Raw genomic sequence first — 24176 nt, forward strand, 5'->3', positions numbered from 1 at the left:
CCATGTTGGTACAAACGACGTAGATAGGACTAGGAAGCCGGTTCTGTTAAAGGAGTATGAGCAGCTAGGGGTCAAATTAAAAAACAGAACCTCAAGGGTAATAATCTCTGGATTATTACCTGAGCCACGAGCGAATTTGGCTAGGACAAATAAAATTAGAGAGTTAAATGTGTGGCTCAAAGACTGGTGTGGGTGAAATGGGTTTTGCTTCCTGGGACACTGGCACCAGTACTGGGGCAGGAGGGAGCTGTTCCGTTGGGACGGGCTTCACTTGGCCAGTGCTGGGACAAGAGTCCTGGCGGATCATATAACTAGGGCTGTAGAGAGGGCTTTAAACTAACTAGTGGGGGGGCGGTTCCTAGAGAGCAAATAATAAAAATGACAACAGAGAAGGTCATAGACTTAGGTAGCAGTGGGGAAATTAAAAACCAGAGCGTGTCAGGAAGGGGCAGAAGGTATGGAGTAAAAGGTAAAGTAATAAAAAGGGCAAAAGCAGGAACTAAGTGTCACAAAACATATTTGAAAGTTCTCTATCTGAATGCACGTAGCATTCATAACAAAATAGACGAGTTAATGGCACAAATAACTACATATGGGTATGATCTTGTGGCCATTACAGAAACATGGCTGCAGGGTGACAATGCCTGGGAATTAAACATACCAGGTTATTTAACGATCAGGAACGACAGGCAGGAAGGAAGGGGAGGTGGGGTGGCTATGTTAATAAAGGAAGGAATCACTGTAATAGAGAAATGATATTGGGTCAAAAGATCAGGATAATGAAACAGTTTGGGTGGAGGTAAGGAATAATAAGGGGAAAAAAACACTAGTGGGCGTAGTCTATAGGCCTCCGAACAGTTGCAACTCTGTTGGACGGAATATCAATCAGGAAATAGTTGAGGCTTGTAATAAGGGAACATCTATAATTATGGGGGATTTTAACTATCATATTAATTGGACAAATCAAATTGGGCAGGGCTGCCTTGAGGATGAGTTCATTGAGTGTATTAGGGATGGGTTTCTTGAGCAGTATGTAACGGAACCGACCAGGGGGCAAGCAACCTTAGATCTGGTCCTGTGTAACGAGACAGGATTAATTAAAAATGTCCTAGTAAAGGATCCCCTTGGAATGAGTGACCATAACATGGTTGAATTCCATATTCAATTAGAGGGTGAGAAGGTTGGATCTCAAACAAGCGTGCTAAGCTTGAATAAAGGAGACTATGAAGGTATGAGAGCGGAATTGAGTAGAGTGGATTGGGAAAATAGATTAAAGGGTAAGACGATACCTGATCAGTGGTGTACATTTAAGGAGTTATTTTACAACTTCCAAAAAATATATATTCCACTGAGAAGAAAAGGGTGTAAAAGAAAAGACAGCCATCCGTGGCTAAGTAAAGAAATTAAGGATAGTATTCGACTAAAAACAAGGGCATATAAGGTAGCCAAATCTAGTGGGAGGATAGAGGATTTGGAAGTCTTTAAAAGACAGCAAAAAATAACAAAAAGATTGATTAAGAAAGGGAAGATAGATTATGAAAGTAAATTAGCAAAAAATATAAAAACAGATAGTAAGAGTTTTTATAGTTATATAAAAAGAAAAAGGGTGGCTAAAGTAAATGTGGGTCCCTTAGAGGATGAGACTGGGAAATTAATGGTGGGAAATATGGAGATGGCAAAAACACTGAATGAATATTTTGTATCAGTCTTTACAGTAGAGGACACTAAGAATATCCCAACACTGGACAAACAGGGGGCTATGGGGGGGAGGAGCTAAACATGATCAAAATCACTAAGGAAGTGGTACTCGGTAAAATGATGGGACTCAAGGCAGATAAATCACCTGGACCTGATGGCTTACATCCTAGGGTCTTGAGGGAAGTGGCGGTAGGGATTGTGGATGCATTGGTAATAATTTTCAAAAACTCCCTGGACTCAGCAAAGGTCCCGGCAGACTGGAAAACTGCTAATGTAACACCCTTATTTAAAAAGGGCAGTAGACAGAAGGCTGGAAACTATAGACCGGTTAGCCTAACATTTGTGGTAGGTAAAATTTTGGAGTCCATTATTAAGGAGACAGTAACAGGACATTTGGATAATCCTAATTTAATAGGACAAAGTCGGCATGGTTTTATGAAGGGGAAGTCATGTTTGACAAATTTGCTGGAGTTCATTGAGGAAGTAACATATAGGGTGGATAAAGGGGAACCAGTGGACGTAGTGTATTTAGACTTCCAAAAGGCATTTGACAAGGTGCCACACAAAAGATTATTGCTTAAGATAAAAAATCACAGGATTGGGGGTAATATTCTGGCATGGATAGAGGATTGGCTATCTAACAGAAGGCAGAGAGTTGGGATAAATGGTTCATTCTCAGACTGGCAATCAGTAACTAGTGGTGTTCCGCAGGGGTCAGTGCTGGGTCCCCAACTCTTTACAATCTATATTAACGATTTGGAGAAGGGGACCGAGTATAACATATCAAAGTTTGCAGATGATACTAAGATGGGAGGGAAAGTAGTGAGTGAGGAGGACATAAAAAACCTGCAAGGGGACATAGACAGGCTAAGTAAGTGGGCAGAGATTTGGCAGATGGAATACAATACTGGAAAGTGTGAGGTTATGCACTTTGGCAGGAAAAATCGTAGAGCAAGTTATTATCTTAATGGCAAGAAACTGGAAAGTACTGAAGTACAAAGGGATCTGGGGGTCCTGGTGCACGAAACTCAAAAGGTTAGTATGCAGGTGCAGCAAGTGATTAAGAAGGCCAATGGAATGTTGGCTTTCATTGCTAGGGGGATAGAATATAAAAATAGGGAGGTATTGCTTCAGTTGTACAAGGTATTGGTGAGACCGCACCTGGAACACTGCATACAGTTTTGGTGTCCATACTTAAGAAAAGACATACTTGCTCTCGAGTCAGTACAAAGAAGGTTCACTCGGTTAATCCCGGGGATGAGGGGATGGACATATGAGGAGAGGTTGAGTAGATTGGGACTCTACTCATTGGAGTTCAGAAGAATGAGAGGCGATCTTATTGAAACATATAAGATTGTGAAGGGGTTGGATCGGGTGGATGCGGGGAGGATGTTCCCGATGATGGGTGAAACTAGAAGTAGGGGGCATAGTCTTAGAATAAGGGGCTGCTCTTTCAAAACTGAGATGAGGAGGAACTACTTCACTCAGAGGGTGGTAGGTCCATGGAATATGCTGCCCCAAAAAGCTGTAGAAGCTACATCATTGCATAAATTTAAAACAGAAATAGACAGTTTCCTAGAAGTAAAGGGAATTAAGGGTTACGGGGAGCGGGCAGGAATTTGGACATGAGTGTAGGTTCGGATCGGACATGGCCCTGTGGGTAGCGGAGCGGGCCCAGGGGCCGTGTAGCCTGATCCTGCTCCTATTTCGTGTGTCTAATTCTGTTAGATTCAGGAGATGGTTCTGTGATAGTAGATTGGCGGTTAGGATCAGATCAGCCATGATCTTATTGAATGGCGGAGCAGGCTCGAGGGGCCGATTGGCCTACTCCTGCTCCTATTTCTTTTGTTCTTATTATGGGGGCTGCATTGGAGGGGAACGTCCTGCTGCTGAACCATCTGGAAAGGGCACAGAGACGCAGGGAGAGAGGGGCAGGAATGGCCAGACGGAGGAAGCCCAACAGACGTCACCACACCAGACCTTCCGCTGCCAGGGTTTTCCGACAGCAGTTCTCTTACTTGAACATGTCAGAGGAGCAGTGTCTTAGAAGGCTGTGCTTCAGAAAGGAGGTGGTGACTGAGCTGTGCCACCTGCTTCAGCCAGATCTGCAGCCTCAGATAAGGTGCAGGACCTCGCTGTCGGTGGCTGTCAAGATGACTGTTGCCCTGAACTTCTATGCGAGCGGCTCCTTCCAGGCCGCAACAGGGGACATCACTAACATATCGCAGTTTGCGGTGCATTGCTGCATCCGTCAAGTAACAGATGCCCTATTTAAAAGGAGGCGGCAGTACATCTCCTTCCCTGTGACACTGGAGAAGCAGCGGGAGCACGCAGAGGGCTTCGCAGCAATAGTGAACTTCCCCATGGTGCATTGACTGCACGCACATGGCTTTGCGGGCGCCTGTTTTGAATCCGGAGGAGTTCTGCAACCGCAAGGGGTTCCATTCCTTAAATGTTCAGCTGGTCTGTGACCACCGACAGCTGATTCTCGCAGTCAATGCGCAGTTCCCTGGCAGCAGCCACGACGCCTTCATCCTGCGCCAGACTTCAGTTGCAGACCTATTCGAGGCCCCGGCTCACCAAGGCGGCTGGCTTCTCGGTAACAAGGGCTATCCTCTGTGCCCATGGCTGATGACGCCGCTCCGTTCGCCCAGCACTCCTGCTGAAGAGCGCTTCAATGCGAGCCATCAGGCAATGAGGAACATTGTGGAGCACACAATCGGTGTGCTGAAGCAGCGGTTCCGCTGTCTGGACCATTCCGGAGGCGCCTTGCAGTACTCACCAGAGCGAGTCACCCACTTTGTCGTAGTCTGTTGTATGCTGCATAACCTCGCCATCCTACGCACCCAGCCAATGCCACCAGCCATTGAAGCACCAGCGGAGGAGGGGGAGGAGGAGGAGGAGCAAGACGGGAGGGAGGTACAAACTGGAAGGGCCGTCCGTCAGAGGCTGATAACAAGCCGCTTCTCGGCCCCTCTGACGGAATGCTTGGTGCTATTCGATGAGGAGCAATGGAACCATCCGGATAACCCAAAGCCTATGAAGGGCAGTGAATGTAAATATCAGACATGGCCAATGTAAATTTAAAAAGTTGTTTATTTTGCTAAGTGTGCTTCCTTCCAACATGACGAAGCAATGGCAACAGAAAGCAAAACTAACACACTAACACATAAGTGACTCGCACACCTGGGAGACTATCCAAAACATTACTAACATTCAGACCAGCATCCACGGCCTTGATTTCTACAAATAAGACGTCGCAGCTGCACCTTCTACTCTTTCCCCCTTGATGGTGATCTACTTCTCTTGCGAGATCGGTCCCTTCCCTCCCTGCAGCTCCTCCGTAATGGGACCCCAGTGGCTGCATCAAGGCTGGGGGAGGCCTGCTGGCTGTCCGAAAGCGCAGATGCCCCTGAGGGACGTCCTGGACGACCTCTGGCCTTGGAGGGCTCGGATGCTGACTGCTCCAACTGTGCATTGGTGGAAGCAGTCTGTCCTGCAGGTGGTGGCAGCTGCAGTGGAGACGTGCCAGCGGTGGCATCAGGATTGCTGACATCCCGAGAGCGGACAGCAGCTCCCTGGTCGACCGACACACTGGCACTCTGACGGGGCAGCACTGCAGCATGCGCACCAATCGGCTGGTCCACAGATTGATGCCCTGCTGTGGTGATGCAAGGGCCCCGGGTAATCCCGCCTGATCCAGCGAGGGTGGCAGCAGTCATTGGTCGCGTGGCCTCAATATGCGTCTGCATGAGACCAGCGAGTGACTGCGTGGCAGCACTCAGCACTTGCGTGGCAGGTGCCAGTGCTTCGGTGAAGCCCTGGACAGTCCTTTCCAGTGCTTCACTGAAGGCTGGGACAGTCCTTTCCACTGCTTCGGTCAAGCCCTGGACAGTCCTTTCCATTGCTGCCCCGAAGCCATGGACAGTCCTTTCCAGTGATGCCCCGAAGTCCTGCGCACTCCTTGCCTGTGCTGCCCCGAAGTCCTGCGCACTCCTTGCCTGTGCTGCCCCGAAATCCTGCGCACTCCTTGCCTGTGCTGCCCCGAAATCCTGCGCACTCCTTGCCTGTGCTGCCCCGAAGTCTTGGACACTCCTTGCCAGTGTCTCGATGGATTCAGGCATCCTTGCCACTGCAGCCATGAGCTCAGTGTGCCTGATCCGAGCCTGGGCGCTCATTTCTGCGAGGGAACGCACCTCTTCTGCGCTCTGTGCAGCAGTACTCGCGAACTGACTTGCCCTCCGGGGAGACGGCCCCCGAGCTTCCCTACCCCCCTTGCGTTGCTGCAGCCCGCTGGTTTCTGGAACTGCTTCCTCCTCAGAGCATTTCCCCCCGTTCCCCTCCAGGGAAGTAGTGTCCCCAGTCTGCAGAGGGGCTGGCTCGCCTGAGGGTGGCAGGGATGGTCCAGCTTCTTCCTGCTCGTCGCCTCCGGAGTCAGTGGCAGTGGCAGCTTGAGGGCCTGGCTCCCGAGCTGGTGATGCAGCATCTGAAAGCAGGGAGGTTGAAGAGTGGCTTTAGCGAAAGGACAGGGTGGCAGCAAGGGATACATGAGTGCTGCAATGCTCTGACATGGGTCCAGAGTGAAAAAGCATGCTGGTGGGGGGAAGAAGTGGAAGGAGAGAGTTCAAAAAGGTGATGACCTTACCATCGCTGTACACAATGGGGTCGACAGCTCCAGTGGTGACAGGACCAGTCATCCGGCCTCCAACAATCTGGTGGACTCATTCCTCCAGGTCCGTCAGTGTCTGCAGCTGAGGAGGGCCTCCTCCGGTGCGAAGCTGCTCCCTCCGGTTCCTGGCCAGCTTGGCCTGCAGGAGAAAGGACGGGAAGTGATGAAACATGCTGGCCTGAGCTGACATCACATGCCCCCATGGTCGATTAGCCCTTCCATTATGCATTGAGCTAACATCACATGCCCCCATGGTAGAATAGCCCTTCCATTATGCATTGAGCTGACATCACATGCCCCCCATGGTAGAATAGCCCTTCCATTATGCATTGAGCTGACATCACATGCCCCCATGGTAGAATAGCCCTTCCATTATGCATTGAGCTGACATCACATGCCCCCCATGGTAGAATAGCCCTTCCATTATGCATTGAGCTGAATGTGCGTGTGTGTTTCCAGAAAGGGCCATGGGTGCTGGCTGACAGATGGCCATTGGGGCTTCGCGCACCCTCTGGCCATAATGTCAGGTGCAGATGGAGGGATGAAGAAGATGGCGAAAAAGGCACTCACCCTAACGACCCGAGTGAGCTCGTTGAACTTCTTCCTGCATTGCACAGGAGTCCTGGCCACCACGCTGGTTGAGGTGACTCTTTGACAAACTTCCCTCCAAGCCCTGCGGTACTCGCTCTGATGAGGCCTCCTGCCATTGTCGGGGTACAGCACAGCTCGCCGGCGCTCCACTTCGCCAACCAAAGCATCCAATGCCCCATCGGTAAAGCGCTCCGCTCTCTGCCTCACCCTCTCCATATGTTCAAAGTTTGGAACGCCACAGAAAGCACAACGCCGATTTTGAGGCCTACAAGGCGCAGAGTGTGGCTGCTGCTCCTAATTGACCCGCCCCTTTAAGAGCTGGCCGGCGCCAGCATGTCTCGGGGTAATCGATTATTGACAGCACTTGCGCTGCGCCCGGCCGCCGACATATTGAGTAGCGCCGCCGGGTTAGCGCCTTAAGACTCCCGTGCAGCGCCTGAATCAACGCCGCAATCACCTTTAGGGGCGCAGCAACCCAATATCGCTCGAGGTGGCGATAAGTTGCACCTGGCGATAAAATTTGCGCAGCGCCAATTCTAACTCCCCAAACGGGGCTATACCCAATTTCTCCCCCTACATGTATTAGGTACAAATTACTGGGTACATCCCACTAGGAACAGGAGTAGGCCATTTTTCCCCTCAAGCCTGTTCAGCCACTCCATTAGATTGTGGCTAATCTGTATCTCAACTCCATTTACTCACTTTTGCTCTATATCCCTTGAACAAAATTCTATTGATTTCAGTCTTGAAAGATCTAATTGTCCTAGCATCCACAGCATTTTGCAGGAGAGTTATAGATTTCTACTACCTTTTGTGTGAATAGGTACATCCTGATTTCACTCCTCAATGATCTGACTCTAATTTTAACATTATACCCCCTTGTTCTGGATTTCCCCACTAGAGGAAATAGTTTCTCTGTATCTACCCTATCAAATCCTTTTATTATTTTAAACACTGCGATTAGATCACCTATTAATTTTTTATACTCAAAAGAATACAAGCCACTTTTATGCAACATGTCATCATAATGTAACCCTTTAAGCCCCGGTATCATTCTTGTGAATCTGCGCCGTGCCCCCTCCTTCCTGAGATGCGGTGCCCAGAACTGAACGCAGTACTCCAGATGGGGTATGACTAAGGCTCTATAACACTACATAACTTTCTCCTCTTTGTACTGAAATTAAGGCCAAGATTCAATTAGCCTTTTTAATTACTTTTTGTACCTGCCCACTAGCTTTTAGTTATTTGTGTACATGGACACCCAAATCTCTTTGCTCCTCCACAGTTCCTAGTTTCTCACTATTTAGAAAATATTCCTCTTTTTTTTTTTCAGATCCATGTGAATGACCTTACACTTACCTGCATTGATCTCCATTTGCCACAGTTTTGCCCACTCACTTAATCTGTCTATGTCCCTTCATAACTTCCTGCTCCCATCTGCAATACTTACTGTGTGTCTCTGACAGCTGTTACTGAAGCACAGACAGCTGCCATCTTGGCTGTGAGCCAGCATTGACAGGGGCTTCTAGAGCGTCATATCACTCCTGCACTCTGTTCTCACGCAGAGACATAGAAGTATTAAAGCTCAGCCCCACTAGAGTGGCATTGGCTCCATGAGAGAGGCATCTGCTGCCCTCTCTCAGGACGACAGAATTCCTGAGCCCCCATCACCGACTCTGCCAGTGCCCTTGTCAGTGCTGCGCTGCCAGATGAGCCAGACTGTCCTGGCTCGCGCCGAGATGCTGTAGTCTGTAGCTGTGCTCTTAAGGCAAAGAGCTGCTCAAGGTTACCTACCACAGCCATCTTAAGTGTCCTCAATGAAAGCTCAGCAGTATTCCATCTCGCAAGCTGTAACCACTGGGAATACACTTCGTAGGAGCACTAGGATAGGTAAACGAGCACGGAAGTGTTTGCACAACGGTGATTCCTAATTCAGCAAGTTAACTGTTACACAAATATGAATTAAGTAACGCTTTTTGTTCTGGACTTGATGTTGGTGTAAATATTTATGGTCAAATGAGGGCAAGATCACCGTGGTTGGACTGCAGGAAGGCAATCACAATGTTATTGTGTGCACGCACAGCCCACCATATTGAACCCTTAGGGGCCTGTTTTAATCCTGTAAAATAGGCGATCTAATTTCTAGGCTACTAATGCATCATGAGAAACTGCACACTGTCCATGCTTTGACCTGCCTTCAGTTAACTGAGGCACCGCTTTGGTCAAAAATATCAACTCCAAGCATATGCTATTGGGACAGGCTAAGCCTTCAAATATTAACTTTAATGAAAGTATTAAAAGACATAATATGTTAATTTTTAAATTTTGCTTAAAAGTTATTTTGGACATTAGAAATTTCAGTTACTGAATGAAATGGCGAACGTAGTTTTTTCAAAAACCATTTTAAATGGCTCCATTGGTTCATCAACAAAGCATGACAATGAAATGCTGATATGTTTCTTTAGGGTTCTTCCATTAAATAAATGTTGATATTAAAAAGTGTTATAGGAAGTTTGGTTTGTGGACAGGAAGTGCACATCATCCACAATATTTTATTTATATATATATATAGATATATAACGCAGCGCAAAATGCAACACTCATGTCATAAAACAGCATTTTTTCTAACCCTCTGTTAGCAATACCAGAAACGATCCAACAAGTCTGCTACATTTTTATGTTAACATAGAGCAAATCAGCCTATCAGCTCCCTGTGAACATGAAAATTCAACTAGAATTTGGATGCCAGAGAGCAGCATGAAGCTGGCAGTGTAATGCAGATCTGCCAACTCTGCTCAGGTCTCAAACAAGCGCCTGTGGTATGACAACAACCTTACTATAGTTAACATGTTTATGCATCAATCATGCGGCTCTCAATGGGTCATATTAATGCCCATCAATGTCTACCAAAGGCAAAAAAAAAGACATAGCATCCAACACTTCACAATATCATCAACTTCTCAAATTACTGAGCTAATCTTAGGTCACAGGCATCAATAGCATTGCTATGGAACTGTGGTGATGCTGATATAAGCACAATCATTTTAATGGCACAATTTGCAAAAACGTCAAAAACAATTTTGTACCACTTTTAAGCTGGCAGCCTACACTTAACCTGTACTCACTTCAGCAATGTGTTTTCCATGTGCACTGAATAATCCCTCAAATTAATTGGGTGTTCAGATGAGATTATTAAAAATACTTTGGGCACGATCTTGCCAGCCCTGGGGAGGCAGGTATGGAGGCGGGACTGCCGGGAAAATGGCAGAATTTGGGGGCGGGTGCCAAACCCGCCTCCGTGCCATCTTCCCAGCAGGCGGGTAGCCGTACCACGCCGGGTCCCGTCTCCTTGGAGGCGGGAAGGATTAAAGTCTATTAACTGCCTGTTAACAGGTAGTTAACAGGCAGAAAATAGGATTATCCCCTTTTTGCCCTCAAGTGTGGGCTTCCCAAAGGCTCTGAAACCCGCCAGGTCAGCGAGGCGATTACTGGGTCTGTGGGGGTGCAAAAGTGTGCCGTGAAGGTAAGTGCTTGTTGCAAGAGTGGAGAGGTGAGTATGTGAGGTAAGTGCAAAGTGTTAGTAAAAGTGTACTTATCTTTGTTTCTTCCTGCAGGCTTCAGTCGGTGTGTATGCGGAGAGTCTCGCACCTCTGCATTGGAGATGACAGATGGCCGTTGCATTTTTGAATTCAACAACCATCTCATTTTTGCAAAATGTTTGATGAGGTTTGAATTCAAGACCTCATCAAACTACAGAGTGTCACTGTTGACGTTCTAAGCTAGGCGGGCTTAACAAGGTCAATCAAGGGAAAATAGCGTGGGTTGGCCAGAAGTTGATGGAGGCGGGACTGAAACCCGACAAGTGGGAGTCCCGCCTCCAAAAGCTCCCCATCGGCAAAATCACCCCCTTTGTTAAAAAACTGAAGGCAGAAATTGGTTTCACACTGCAAACCAATGTGAAATGGGCAGCACGTCTAGAACATGCACCCAAAGTTGGCTGCGGATGCCAACTGAGCATCCTGATGTAGCTTCACAAAATCATCGAACCAGGCCGCATGTAAGCTCTTTTGGGGGTTGGAGGGGGCGGTTGGTGAATGGGAGGGGGCGAGTGCCGGCCAACCATAGCCTACAGGATTGCTGTGGTGCCAGGAGAACTCCTGCTCTTCCTGGCTCCGCATTAAAGTAAGTAATAACAAAGAATCTCACCTGTTCTTCAGCAGCCTCCGGCAATCCCTTTGGGCCATGGTAGACCTGGCAAACGTGAACAGTGCGGCGCATGCTGCGCTCAGTTTCTGCCAAATTTGGCAGCGGGGTGGAAAGACAGGTGCTAGGCCCCGGATTAGCATCATCAAGGGGCCTTATGAATTTTTTTTAGGCGGGCGCCCTGAACACTTGAAGGTCGCTGGCTGCCAATTTGGCACCTAATACACCTCCGGGAGATCGCAGCCCAGAAACTGCCTCTCCCCACCCCACGTGAATTTTGCACTGACAAAATCAGGCAAAATAGGGAATAACTCCGCCCCCCCCACCTCAGTTTGTATTCTGTAAACAATCCAATGCACTGAATAATCTCTCAAAATAACTGTCAGTAATTTGATGTTCAGATGAGATTGTCAAAAATACTGTCTAAATGGGCAGTGCTTCTGGAACACGGGCCCAAAGTCGGAGCACTGTGGCTCACCCCAAAACAGTAACAAATAGCAAGCCAAATAACTAAACCATAATTTTTAAAAAGCAACACAATACCTATCTTCTACTTTATTTATAAAGTACATCATGCCATGTAGAGAGCTCTTTGTTTCTGTGTATTTTGCAGATTCTACGTTGGGGCTCAACTTTTAATGGTAGCTAAGAAGCTGTCTGCTATTGGAAAATAACTTTAAACTAAACTTGACATTCAAAATCTTGTCAAATTTGTGTGCAACTTCCAGGTATTTTATTCTCCCGAGATCTTCAATTCTGGCCTCTTGAGCATTTCGGATTTTAAGCGCTCCACCATTGGCAGCTGTGCTTTCAGCTGCCTAGGCCCTAAGCTCTGCAATTCCCTCCCTAAGGCAGGAATGTTAATCGGGAGGCGGGTTGGGAGCGAGTGTGGGGGGAGGCTCGGAAGCAGTCGGGAAACCTGGGAGAACAAATTTAACGGCATTTGAAACCTCTGTTTCCCACCCGCAGCCAGCCAGATGGAGAGGCTGTTGGGCTGCGGGCGGGTAGGCCTGCAGCACTAGGCCGCAGAGCTCCCCAGAGAGAGGGAGGGAGGGAGGGATTGGGTGAGGGCCGGAGGCAGAGAACATCGGGGGCTGGCGGGGGGGGAAGAGGAGAGAATGATGCCGGCCTGGAGAACGATCGGGGGAGGGGGAGGGAGAGAACGGGGCTGGTCTGGTAAACGATGATGGGAAGTGGGGAGGAGGCAGAGAACAGGGCCGGCCTGGAGAAGAATGATCGGGGGGGGGGGAGGGGGGGGGCCAAGGGGGGAGGCCAGCAAGGTGATTGGAGGCCTGGAGGGGCAAGGGGGAGAAAAATCAGTGATCTGGAAGGGGCCGGGGGGGGGGGGGGGCGGGATAAGATAATCGGAGGCCTCGTGGGGGTTCTACGATCGCAAGGGGTTGGGTTAGGCAGGGGCTCTGGATCCAGGAGGTAAGTTTAAAGGCACTTACCTCCTGAATCCAGCAGTCCACACCTTCCATTAGCGGTCGGGTTTCCTCGAGGCCTGCAAAACACTACCAGCCACAGTTAAATTTAAAATGCAAGTTAATTCTGAGCCACTGCAGCCTCATTATAATATTTAAATAGATGACCTGTCTCCTGGGAGCGGGTTGGCTGCACGCCCCCTGTCCCACCTCCATTAAAACCAGAAGTGGGCAGGTTGGAGGCAGGTTCTGGTCAGGATTCAGAGTTTTAATACTTTAACCTCCCACCCGACCCCAACCCGCCCGTTTTTTGGGGTTAAAATTCCCCCCTAAATCTCTCCGCCTTTATCTAGTTGAGGATGGGTGGGTAAAATAACGGTGCTGCCTGCGATCTTTTTACGTGCACGAGCAAACCTCGCCCCGCAGTGGCACTGCCAGTTTTCGGGCCTTAGTGAATTTCTAGGCCCTAGGGTTTTAACCATTAACACAATCTAGTTGGCTGCTGATAGTTCTTTACTGTTGTACAATATTAAACATGAGAAGTTGACACAAAGTTATTTTTTGAATGTTGTATGATATTAAAAAACATGCAGTTTCAAAGCTATGTTTAATATTTGGTTAATAGAAACTGGTGAAGCTTTACAGAAGGGAAGACTAAAGGGAGTACTTTCAGTCCTAGTCCTTCAAGATGGAAGTTCCTAGGTACTAGGAGACACCTTTAGTTTGAGAACCTATTTCCCCTCCTATGCAGACCTGTCACTTTGGACCTTTACTCCCACCATGCTGTTCGGAGAACTGCTGGGTACTCAGCTGGTACTAAAATTTTGCAGCTTCACCTTTTCAAACAGCCAACTCCAATGCAAACTGATAAGTCTTCATAGAAGGGAAATATTTTATTGAATCAAAATGTATCTCCTAACAGGTGGAAGTGCTTCAATTAAAAAAAAATTAACATGATTATCTTTTTTGGTACAGGACCATAGGAATAGGAGTAGGCTATCTGGGCCACTGAGCCTCTTCTGCCATTTTGTTTGCCAAGGCAACTCTGTTTTTCTAATCCAATTACCCACCCGTTCTCCATGTCCCTCAATGACCTTACTTCCCAGGTAAGCATGTAACTACCTTTTAATCACCTGAATTTTTTGTTGTGTACTAATCAGCAAAGCAAAGTTAATTACAGGAAACTTTGTGTTATCCAGAGGCTAAATGTCCGGCAAGCTCGAGCCACCGGCAAAAATCAGGAGCCGTTTAGTTAGGTTTTTTTTTCTTTTCGTTGCTTTTTTCTCAACAGTCAAGCTCTGCAAGGTCTGTAGCTAAGCAACAGCTTAAGCTAGAGACGCTACAGAGATGCTTGCCGATTGTTTAGAAGCTGTTGCTAAGCAACAGGGTTTGTTGATTCACACGGAGCTGAAAATCTCCGTATGTTTCAACATCAGCGCTGGTGTGTCCGGCAGTTTTGAGGGAACGGCAACAGCACGGTCCCGTCGGTGCCGGATAGCACAAAGTTTCCTGTACTATTAAAAAGATTCACCAGATGTAGAGGGTGGTGTAATAGGTTAGCACACCATCCTTTTACCTCTGGAACCTAGGTTTGAATCCAGGCCACTAGTCAGATGAAAGCTTTGCCCTCTTTGTATAAAATGCACACGTCATACTCGTGCAGTGGGGTGATGTTGTTATCAGAGTAAAATAAGCTTTGCTCTGCCTCTAACATGATATACCTGACTGGAGTTCTTGATGCTGACACTGCAAAAAGTGCAAAATGTTCCCTTCTGCAGTAGAGCCATCTCTAACCTTGATAAACTTTATATTCACCCCCAAATACTTAAAAATTGGATTTATGAGGTTTTTATTTGGTGGAATGAAACTTTGCAACCTATGTTGCTATGTAACATGAGGTGTGATACTATGTATTAACTGCACATCAATACTCACTTACAGGAAAATCAATTGATCTCTTCATCAACAGCTCTCTGTCTGTCCCAGGATAGCTTGGTGTTAGCCTGTGACCAGGATAAAGAAATTCCCTGGTGTTCTGCTCGTAGATAGATAGTGTTTCACCCACTGCAAAGAAATATTTTGAAGAAATCAGGCCTTAAAACTTGTAATCCCATTTCAGCACTCTAACAATGGCAGAGCGGGACTACTAACGTGCTGCAGAGTAAAGTGCAGACTCCATCAGAATTCCCAGGATCAGACAATAATGTTGGCAGATACCCACACCAGTATTGGTACCGTTAGAGTGCCCACTGGGTGGGGAGCAGGAATATTCGACGGTGGACACTTGCACAGGGACACAGCCAGCTGGTGCAGTTTAAGAGTCTAGATAAGAATAGAAATCAGCCTCTTTCTACAAGGACCGATAATATTGGTTAAAATCTTTACTATCACAATCTATAAAACCAACCTGAAGCACCCCTGTGGGTCCCAGTTCAAACGCAGAGAATTACTGTATGCCTGTAAGAGTATGCCTGTACAGTACTTTGGAGGTACCGGAGGCAGAACTAGCAGGAATTCCAGCAGGTGACAATATCCTGTCAGTTTCATCTCCATTCCTGGCATCAAGCTACAAGGAAACAGATGCAAGAACTGCACAACCCCACAGGAAACCCCGATGCATCATAAAGCAAAGCCATCGCGTTTAATCATGGTATGATGTTTTTAATATTTATATTGGTAGGTAAAGTGAACTCAATGCAGTTGCACAACTAAGAAAGAACTTGCATTCATACAGTGCCTTATCATGTCTTCAGGAAGTTCCAAAGTGCTTTGCAGCCAATGGCTTACCTATGAAGTGCAGTCACTGTTCTTATGTAGGCAAGGGTGGCAGTCAATTTACACATAGCAAGATCCCACAAGCAATTTAATGAATGACCAGATAATCTGCTTTTTTGTGATGGCTGTAGTAGAAATGTTGGCCAGAGCACTGGCAGAAGCCCTTGCTCTTCAAATATTGCATGGGATTTTTAACATCCAACTTGAGCTGATAAGCAGGGCCTCGGTTTAATGTTTCATTTGAAGGGCTGCATCTCCGACAATGCAGCACTCTCCCAATACTGCACTTAAGAGTCAGCCTAGATTTTGCGCTCAAGTCTATAGTGGGGCTTAAACCAACAACTTTCTGTTTCAGAGGCAAGAGCATTACTAACTGAGCTAAGCTATTCACTTAACTGTGATAAATTCTTTAAGGATTAAATTATACATAGTTGAAGTACATTATATGACTGTACAAAATGTGTCACCTGGATTTTCTTTTCGTAGGTGCTAATGTAAAAGGCTAGCTCAAGTTAGGCACTACAATGGCATCAAGTTAAGCTACAGAAAGCTATTTTCTCAGGGTGAAGGGATGGGAAATGCAACACACCAGGTCCTTAATCAATCTGCTATGTATCTTGAGTGGTAGAACTAGATAATCTACCATAAGAGGGGTAAGCAGACAAACGTTACCACTCAGTCAATCTTTTACACCTTCTAGCATTATTGGTTGGAAGTCAGTCAACACCATTATAAATATTTCAGTGAAGGCGGTGGCACATTCTCCCACACTGCCACTCCCACTCCTTCGGGTCCCTTGTGCTCAGTGAATCACCCGGTACCAACTCTTCCATGCTAATTCCTCACTAGCACTAACTAATCCCCTTCGGAGCCTGTGCCTGGGAGAGAAGAAGTAAGTGTGGCAGATGGTAAGTCCGAGGGGGTTGGGAGAGAGGAGGATGAGTCAGGATGCAGCAGCTGCAAATGATGAGCGGGCTGGTCCTCATCATCACTGCCATACGTTACGAGGGGCAGCAAACTTCCCAGGTCCTCCACCTCAACAGCACCTTTCCTCTAGCTGTGTCCCCATTGCTGTGGTGGAGGTGCAGGAAAGGATGGCAGAAAGTAAGAATGAGTGAGCATTATTCCTTCAGGATTAAGAAGACAAAGGCCCTGATTTAAAACCCCCATGCCCAACTAGAATGGGACATGCAGAGGGTTGTATTTGTGGCAATGTGCATCTCACCGGCTTCCCGTCAACTTTGCGCCATGTCCCATTTTAACAGGTGCGTTTTGGGCAGGCGAGAGCCTCATTAAAATTCGAAAGTCGGGGTCTAATGATGCCATTCAGACCTCGAGATTTTTCCGTGCAGTCATGCGTTCGGCGTCTGGTAATATTCTTACCAAGAGCACCAACACCAAGGATCAGCAGGCCCAGAGAGGGGGTGGGACACACAAGGATTGAATTTTTTTTTATAGTTTCCTTGTGGGCTAGGAAGAGGTCAGCAGGAACTGGGCAGCAAGTCAATTTTTGCAATTTTAGCAGCTCACCCACCCCTTTCTGGCAAAGCTGGATCAGTTAAAAGACTTTAAACTAGAAGGACGAGGGAGGGAATCTACAAGAAATGAAACAAGCCTAATAAATGCTGGACTTGCCAGCGACGCCCACATCCCAGGAACGAACAAAAAAAAGAAAGGATGCAAAAAAGATTTACAAGGTTGATACCAGAATGCGAGGTGATATTTATCAGGAAAGGATGACAGGCTGGGTCTCCTTTCTCTTCAAAAAAAGCCTGAGGGGTGACCTGATAGAGGTCTTTAAAATTATGAAAGGTTTTGGTAGGGAAGATACAGAGGCCGGATTTTTAATCGGAAGGTGGGTTGGGAGCGGGGTGGAGGGTGTGCTACCACAGGGAGTGATTGAAGCGAATAGTATAGAGGCATTTAAGGGGAGGCTAGATAAGCATATGAGGGAAAAGGGAATAGAGGGTTATGCTGATAGAGTGAGATGGGGAAAGATAAGAGGAGGCTCGAGTGGAGCATAAATGCTGCATGGACTGGTTGGGCAAAATGGCCTGTTTCTGTGCTATATATTCTACGTAAATGTAAAATCGGGGCCCTCAAGTTACATAACAACAATGGATCCCCAGTCTGTGATAAGTTAGCTGATCTCAGCCAGAGTGGCCATATTATCACTACAATTGTCCTCACTGCCCTGAACCAGAAAAAAATTACCTAGGGTTCCTCTTCGTAACACCTTTGATTGCATGTCCATCTCAATTCTGACAGATTTTTAATTAAGTCATGAGTGAGCTAAAACTTTCACCAAATGAATATTGCAAAATCATCATCCAAACTTTTCAGCTCCCACCAAAATCTCTGTACCCTCAGTGCTGATTCTATCCTCTTCCTAGTTTCTTAATCAGGTGTGTAACCTCAGTATTCTGATCAACTTGGAGCTGAGCTTCAAACCCAATATTCTCCCCTTCACCAAGAACAATTACTCGCACTCTGCATCTACCTCACTTTTGCTCAAACATTTATCCATGCTTTGGTTACACAAACTCAACTCATTCAAATATCATCATCAGCATCAGGTCCCATATAAAGGCCCCGCTATTAGCAGAGTCAGGAAGGGTGTGGGGGAGCACGGTATCTTGGGAAGAATCCAGAAAGGCCGGGGACGTGGAGGCCCTGCCGATCTTAATGGCAGGGCCTCATTTAAATAACCTTCTGCAGACTCCTGCCCACCAGGTGGCCAGGTTGACAGCCTGGCTGGCCAGCAGGGGCATGCGCTGCCAGCAGGAAGCCACAGCCAGGTGTAGGTTGATGGCTCGACAGAGCCAGGACATCAGGGCTGTGATCGGGGCTGGCAGGGGGATGCCAAGACACCAGGGCCATGATCCGAGCTGGGGGGGGGGGGGGGGGGGGGCAGCCAGGACATTGAAGCCATGATTGAGGCTGGGGGTGGGGGGGTGCCGAAGGGTTCCTTGTGAGGACTTAGGGGTACAATCGTGCTCCTTCTAGCCACAAGGAGTACTAAAAGGAGCAGATCTTTAGCACTTGCCTTAGCCAGCCAGCACCTTCGACCTCTGATCTGCTACTGGGAATCCCATAGCGCAGGCCTCCTTCTGACTTACCCTTACCACTACTGAAGAAGGCCTCAATTTAAGTTCAAGTTGCGGCACTGATGATGTCATCAGGCTATGTCTTTTGAATGTTAATTAGAACCGCGCTGGCTTTTGCGGAAGCCTCATCGATGGCCTAATTTGTGTTTCTTAAATTTTAAATGGGCAGAATGAAGTTGGTTTGTTCGATCCCGATATTTTAACCCCCACCCCACCGATCCTCTCTCACCTGTCGCGGGGGCGGGGAGGATGGGGATTAAATTTGAGGCCATCATCCTTATCACCTCCATGGGTCCCTTCCCTCCAACACACTGAAATCAAAATCCTTACCCTTGTTTACATTTCCTTTCATAGCCTAGCCCAAGACTAACTCTGCAAGCTTCTTCAGCCTTATGCGTCAGCCACTGCCCTTTAGTCCAAAGACTCCAATCTCCGCTACATGAACAATTTGCATTTATATAGCGCCTATAACATAGTAAAACATCCCAAGGTGCTTCACAGGAGCATTATCAAACAAAATTTGACACTGAGCCACATACAGAGATATTAGGACAGATGACTAAAAGCTTGGTCAAAGAGGTAGGTTTTAAGGAGCATCTTAAAGGAGGAGAGAGACATAGAGATGCAGAGAGGTTTAGGGAGGGAATTTCAGAGCTTAGGGCCTAGGCAGCTAAAGGCACAGCCGTCAATGGTGAAAATCGGGGATGCGCAAGAGGCCAGAAATTGGAGTAGCACAGAGATCTCGGAGGGTTGGAGGAGGTTACAGAGAACTCGGAGGGTTGGAGGAGGTTACAGAGAAAGGGAGGGAAGAGGCCGTGGAGGGATTTGAAAACAAGGATGACAATTTTAAAATCAAGGCATTGCAGGACCAGGACCAAATGTAGGTCAGCGAGCACAAAGGTGATGGGTGAGTAGGATGGTGCAAGTTAGGATATGGGCAGCAGAGCTGTTCCTCCATTAGCAACGAAACCTTCAGCCACCTCAGCCCTACTTACTGGAACTCCCTTTTGCTAGTTCTCTCATTGCATTTGTCTCAAAACCTATGTTTTTAAATGTGCCTTCAGTGAACTATCCTAATGTTTCTAGAACTACTCAGCAATTGTACTCTCCTATGTGAAGTGCCTTGGGACATTATTAAATTTAAGCTAGAAAACTACAAATTGTTGTCATAGTTGCTGTCTCCTGAATCATGTTGGAAAGTGCCACGTGTGGATGTTTGGTGACAACAGGATTCGGTCCGCCATGCTTGAATAACCTGATGACATTCACACATAGCCACTTGGGCAAGGTACAGGAGATGAATTCCTAACACTCTTGAAATAGTACCACGGTATACATTAGCATCAATTGGGAAAGGAAGAGGGTATGGTGAACAATTCCAGTTTTTTCAGTCTCTCTTCACAACTTGAGGTTAAGTCCGAGTCATCTTAGTTGTTTTCTCTCCAAAACATCAATTTCCATTTGAAGTTAAGGTGCCTAAACGGCATATAATAATGGAAGCATGGATTTACCAATGAATGCAGAAATGTTTCTTTAAATTATAATATTGGTTGGACATCTTTTTTTGAAAGAGTTTTACCTGATCTCATTCATAGAAATTCACTTTTGAAAGTTATCTAGATTCAATATGGTGACTGTTGCGACATTCACTTTGCAGGAATTCACACCTAAAGGTAGTCAGTGAATAAATACAAAGTTAATCAGATTCCATTCTTTCCTTTTGTCTCTATTTTAATTTTGTTCCTCCAATTCCCCTACTTAATTGCCTGCTGGGGTATGGTTCCACAGGCAGTGATTGCCCTTCAATAACTACCTCAACCTGTCATTGTTCAGATATGTGCTTTGATGGTGTGTGGATCACAGAATGCATCAGAGTGGGGCTCAATCCTGTATTCGTCAAACATTTACACATATGCCAAGCATGTAATTTTACAGCAATCATGAGAACCTGGCTGACTTTGTCTTTCTAACCCAGGGATTCTGAGGCCAATTATAACATTCTCATTGCGATTTGAGATCTTAGCACAGAATGTGAAATTACCCAATACCTTCCTGGCCTGTACAGTTCATCTATTCACTTGATAAACTCAATGAGACATTAAGGTAGTTTCATTTTCCTTTTTCCATTTCAGGACTTTGTACGTGCTATCCATCTTCCTTTCAAATCTAAGTATGAAGGAACTCAATGCATTTTAATAAAATAACATGACGTAAGCAATATGTGTCTGTGTTTCTACACACATAACGCATTCCCTTACAATAGTACTTTTTCCATTGTTTTGTTCTCAGCTTATATTATGAGGGAGAAATGTGTTTCCAGATCTCAAAATAAGCATCACATGACTATGTATGTTAAATGGCAGTGGTGTTTTACTAGACGATAGCAATCTTCAGAAAATATATTCCCATTGAGCAAATAGTAACTGACAACATATTGATATTTGTGCAAATTTTGATAGTACCTGGCGGAGTCAGCTGTATCAATTCAAATTTTGTTGTATCCACTGTGAAGAAAGGAATCGTAAGATAACATCAGTACTAATTAAATGATAAATGAGTGTTAGACGTGTACATGCATAAAACACAAAAAAAAATCACTAATGCATTGTTCTTACTTTCCAGCATATTTGCAACATCCCCAGGATTCATGGCTTCTGGAAAGCTCTGTGTTTATATAAAAAAGAAAAAAGAAAATCAACTACAAATAACACAATTACTCATCACTTGGATATAATCTTCGAGTATCGAGAAACATATAATTCGAGGCTAACTGTTTTTCCTGAAATACCTAGTGATGATGGTTTAGAGAAGAATTATGAATCTGGACTAATGTAATCTTTGAATTGAAATGGAGCTTGTTGAAATGGTCAATAGGAACAGCTTACTGCTTGGGGGAGCAAACTGCTGCATTTGTACCATGTTTTTCAGAATTAATTTAACTCAGGCAATGCACTAAGTTATTAGAAATTTCAGGTTAGGGCTCATTTGCTTAACCCTTTTTCTGGGTTGCTTTGATCATACAGCTGATCTCACAATGATAGTGACTTCTGTTTGTTGTGAAGGTTTCGTGAAGGCCATGTGGTTGACAGTGAGAAAGATAGCTGTAGACTGCAGGAAGATATCAAAGGACTGGTCAGGTGGGCAGAAAAATGGCAAATGGAATTCAATCTGGAGAAGTGTGAGGTAATGCATTTGGGGAGGGCTAACAAGGCAAGGGAATCGATCTATATTCTATATATATAAATTGGTACTTCTGTCTGTCATTCTGTCATTGTCATTCTGTCTGTCATCGCGTGTGCGTCTGTCGAGCTACGCGCTCGAAAGTTACAGGGCGTACCTATGCGCGCGTTACCTCCAAAGAAAGCTTACGCTTCCGAAACGGTTTTAAGCGTATTTACGTTTCGGCCGGGCTAAAATCGCGCCCACGGTATCCCAAAAACCTTCAACATTCCGCTCATTAGCATCTCATTATCCGCTCATTAGCGACAGAGTGACCTCGAGCTCGACCAATCGTACGCCAGGTTGCTGGCGTGTGCCGCCGGGCCAATCGGTGCATGTGTGGCCGGGCCTTATCGTTCTGAACCGAGGTGAGTCGCCGCCATCTTGCTTCCATTCTTTTTCCTGCTTTCTGCGTCTTTCTTTTCAAATATACATTTCCACCAAAATAAAATTGAATTTATTAAATTGTTTTTAAAAAAATCACTCATTTATAAACCTAACCTGAACATTCTTTTTCCTACCTTTCCCCGTTTTTTTCTTAGGCCTCAAAGCCTGCGCCTTTCTTGCCCAGCCAGGCCCGAGCTAGGTGATTGCGCTTCTGCTAAGCTCCTCACCCGCCCCCCCCCGCCGTGTCACGTTACCCAGGGCAACGGCGTCAGCCACGAGGGTCAGGGTACGCGCGCAGCAGGAGCAGGTGAGACGCGGCGTCTCTGTTCCGCGCTCGGCGGGGGGGGGGGGCGGGCCTCGGCCGCCGGCTGTCTCTCAGAGCCGCAATCGGGCTCGGCGGGGGGGGGTGGGGCTCAGCCGCCGGCCGTCTCTCAGAGCCGCAATCGGGCTCGGCCGGGGGGGGGGGGGGGGGGCGGGGCTCGGAGAGCGGGGCTCTCGGCCTGGGCCCCCCCCGCCCCTTCCCCTTCCCCGCCCCTTCCCCTTCCCCCCCCCCGCCGCCCCCCCTTCCCCCAGCTTCCCCTTCCCGCCCCCCCTTCTCCCCCCCGCCCCACCCCCCCTCCTTTTCCCCCCCTCCCTCCCCCCCCGCCCTCCCTTCCCCCCCCACCCTCCCTTCCCCCCACCTGCTCTCTCTCTTCCCCCCAGTCGCTCTCTCTCTTCCCCCCAGTCGCTCTCTCTCTACCCCCCAGTCGCTCTCTCTCTACCCCCCAGTCGCTCTCTCTCTACCCCCCAGTCGCTCTCTCTCTACCCCCCAGTCGCTCTCTCTCTACCCCCCAGTCGCTCTCTCTCTCTCCCCCCCCCCCCCCCAGTCGCGCTCTCTCTCTCTCTTCCAACAACAACATGCCCTCGAAAAAGCCTCGGCACCGCCGGGCACTTCAGCTAGTACACAATAAATGGTAGGATACTGAGAAATGTAGAGGAACAGAGGGCCCTTGGAGTGCGTGTCCACAGATCCCTGAAGGTAGCAGGACAGGTAGATAAGGTGGTTAAGAAGGCATACGGGTTACTTTCCTTTATTAGCTGAGGCATGGAATACAAGAACAGAGAGGTTATGCTAGAACTGTATGAGACACTAGTTAGGCCACAGCTAGAGTACTGCATACAGTTCTGGTCACCACATTACAGGAAAAATGTGATTGCACTAGAGAGGGTACAGAGGAGATTTACAAGGATGTTGCCAGGGCTAGAGAATTTTAGCTATGAGGAAAGACTGGATAGGCTGGGGTTGTTTCCTTTGGAACAGAGGAGGCTGAGGGGAGACTTGATTGAGCTGTTTGAAATTATGAGGGGCCTAGATAGAGTGGATAGGACGGACCTAATTCCCCTAGCAGATAGGTCAATAAGGGGGGCATCGATTTAAAGTAATTGGTAGAAGGATTAGAGGGGAGTTGAGGAGAAATGTTTTCACCCAGGGGGCGGTGGGGGTCTGGAATGCACTGACTGAAAGGGTGGTAGAGGTAGAAACCGTCATCACATTTAAAAAGTACTTGGATATGCACTTGAAGTGCCATAACCTGCAAGGCTAAGGACCAAGAGCTGGGAAGTGGGATTAGGCTGGATAGCTCATTTTTGACCGGCACAGACACAATGGGCCGAATGGCCTCCTTCTGTGCTATAAACTCTATGATTCTCTGAATGTTGCTTTTCTCTGTTAATTACAAATAATGTACATTTATTTCATTTTCAAAAATTCTTGTTGAATCTCATTCATTACATTTGTAAAAGTGCTGCACTGTTGTAAAATGTTATCTGTTAAAATGAAAAGCAAACAGAAATGTAGGTTAATGTCATCTATATTCAAACAACTTACCCTTATATAGCATTTTCAACATAATGGAGTGTCTCAAGCCAATTATCTGGAAGGGCGGGGGATTGGGGTGTGAAAGTTGGACAACAAACATGAATGAAAAAGTTAGGGACGGTGATAAAAGACATGGTTGAAAAAGTAGGATTTGAGAAAGTGTTAAAGATGAGAAGAAATGTGTCAAGGCGTTTCAGTTTGGGTTTCGGAAGGGAATTCCAGAATGCAAAGATACGATGAACAAA

General features: G+C 46.9%; 1 protein-coding gene across 5 annotated transcripts in view; it reads right to left on the bottom strand.

Annotated features, from left to right (window-relative positions):
• The window catches only part of spata6 (spermatogenesis associated 6), a 262544-nt gene that overhangs the window by 144519 nt on the left and 93849 nt on the right, over window positions 1-24176 (bottom strand). For 4 of the 5 annotated variants that reach the window (XR_015077680.1, XM_085982889.1, XM_085982890.1 and 1 more), the window contains 4 exons: window positions 21083-21131; window positions 20930-20971; window positions 14525-14649; window positions 12613-12675 (listed from right to left, as the gene is read on the bottom strand). Coding sequence is in view for 4 of the 5 variants with exons in the window: in XM_085982890.1 (XP_085839016.1) it covers window positions 12613-12675; window positions 14525-14649; window positions 20930-20971; window positions 21083-21131 (279 nt within the window). In the remaining variant the exon portion in view is untranslated. The remainder of the gene's footprint in view (window positions 1-12612; window positions 12676-14524; window positions 14650-20929; window positions 20972-21082; window positions 21132-24176) is intronic. The other variant, XM_085982888.1, reaches the window with a different exon arrangement.

The sequence above is a fragment of the Somniosus microcephalus genome, chromosome 3 (genome assembly GCF_052327205.1).
Source record: "Somniosus microcephalus isolate GS21.2 chromosome 3, FLI_Smic_1.0, whole genome shotgun sequence".
In the NCBI taxonomy this organism is placed as follows: domain Eukaryota; kingdom Metazoa; phylum Chordata; class Chondrichthyes; order Squaliformes; family Somniosidae; genus Somniosus; species Somniosus microcephalus.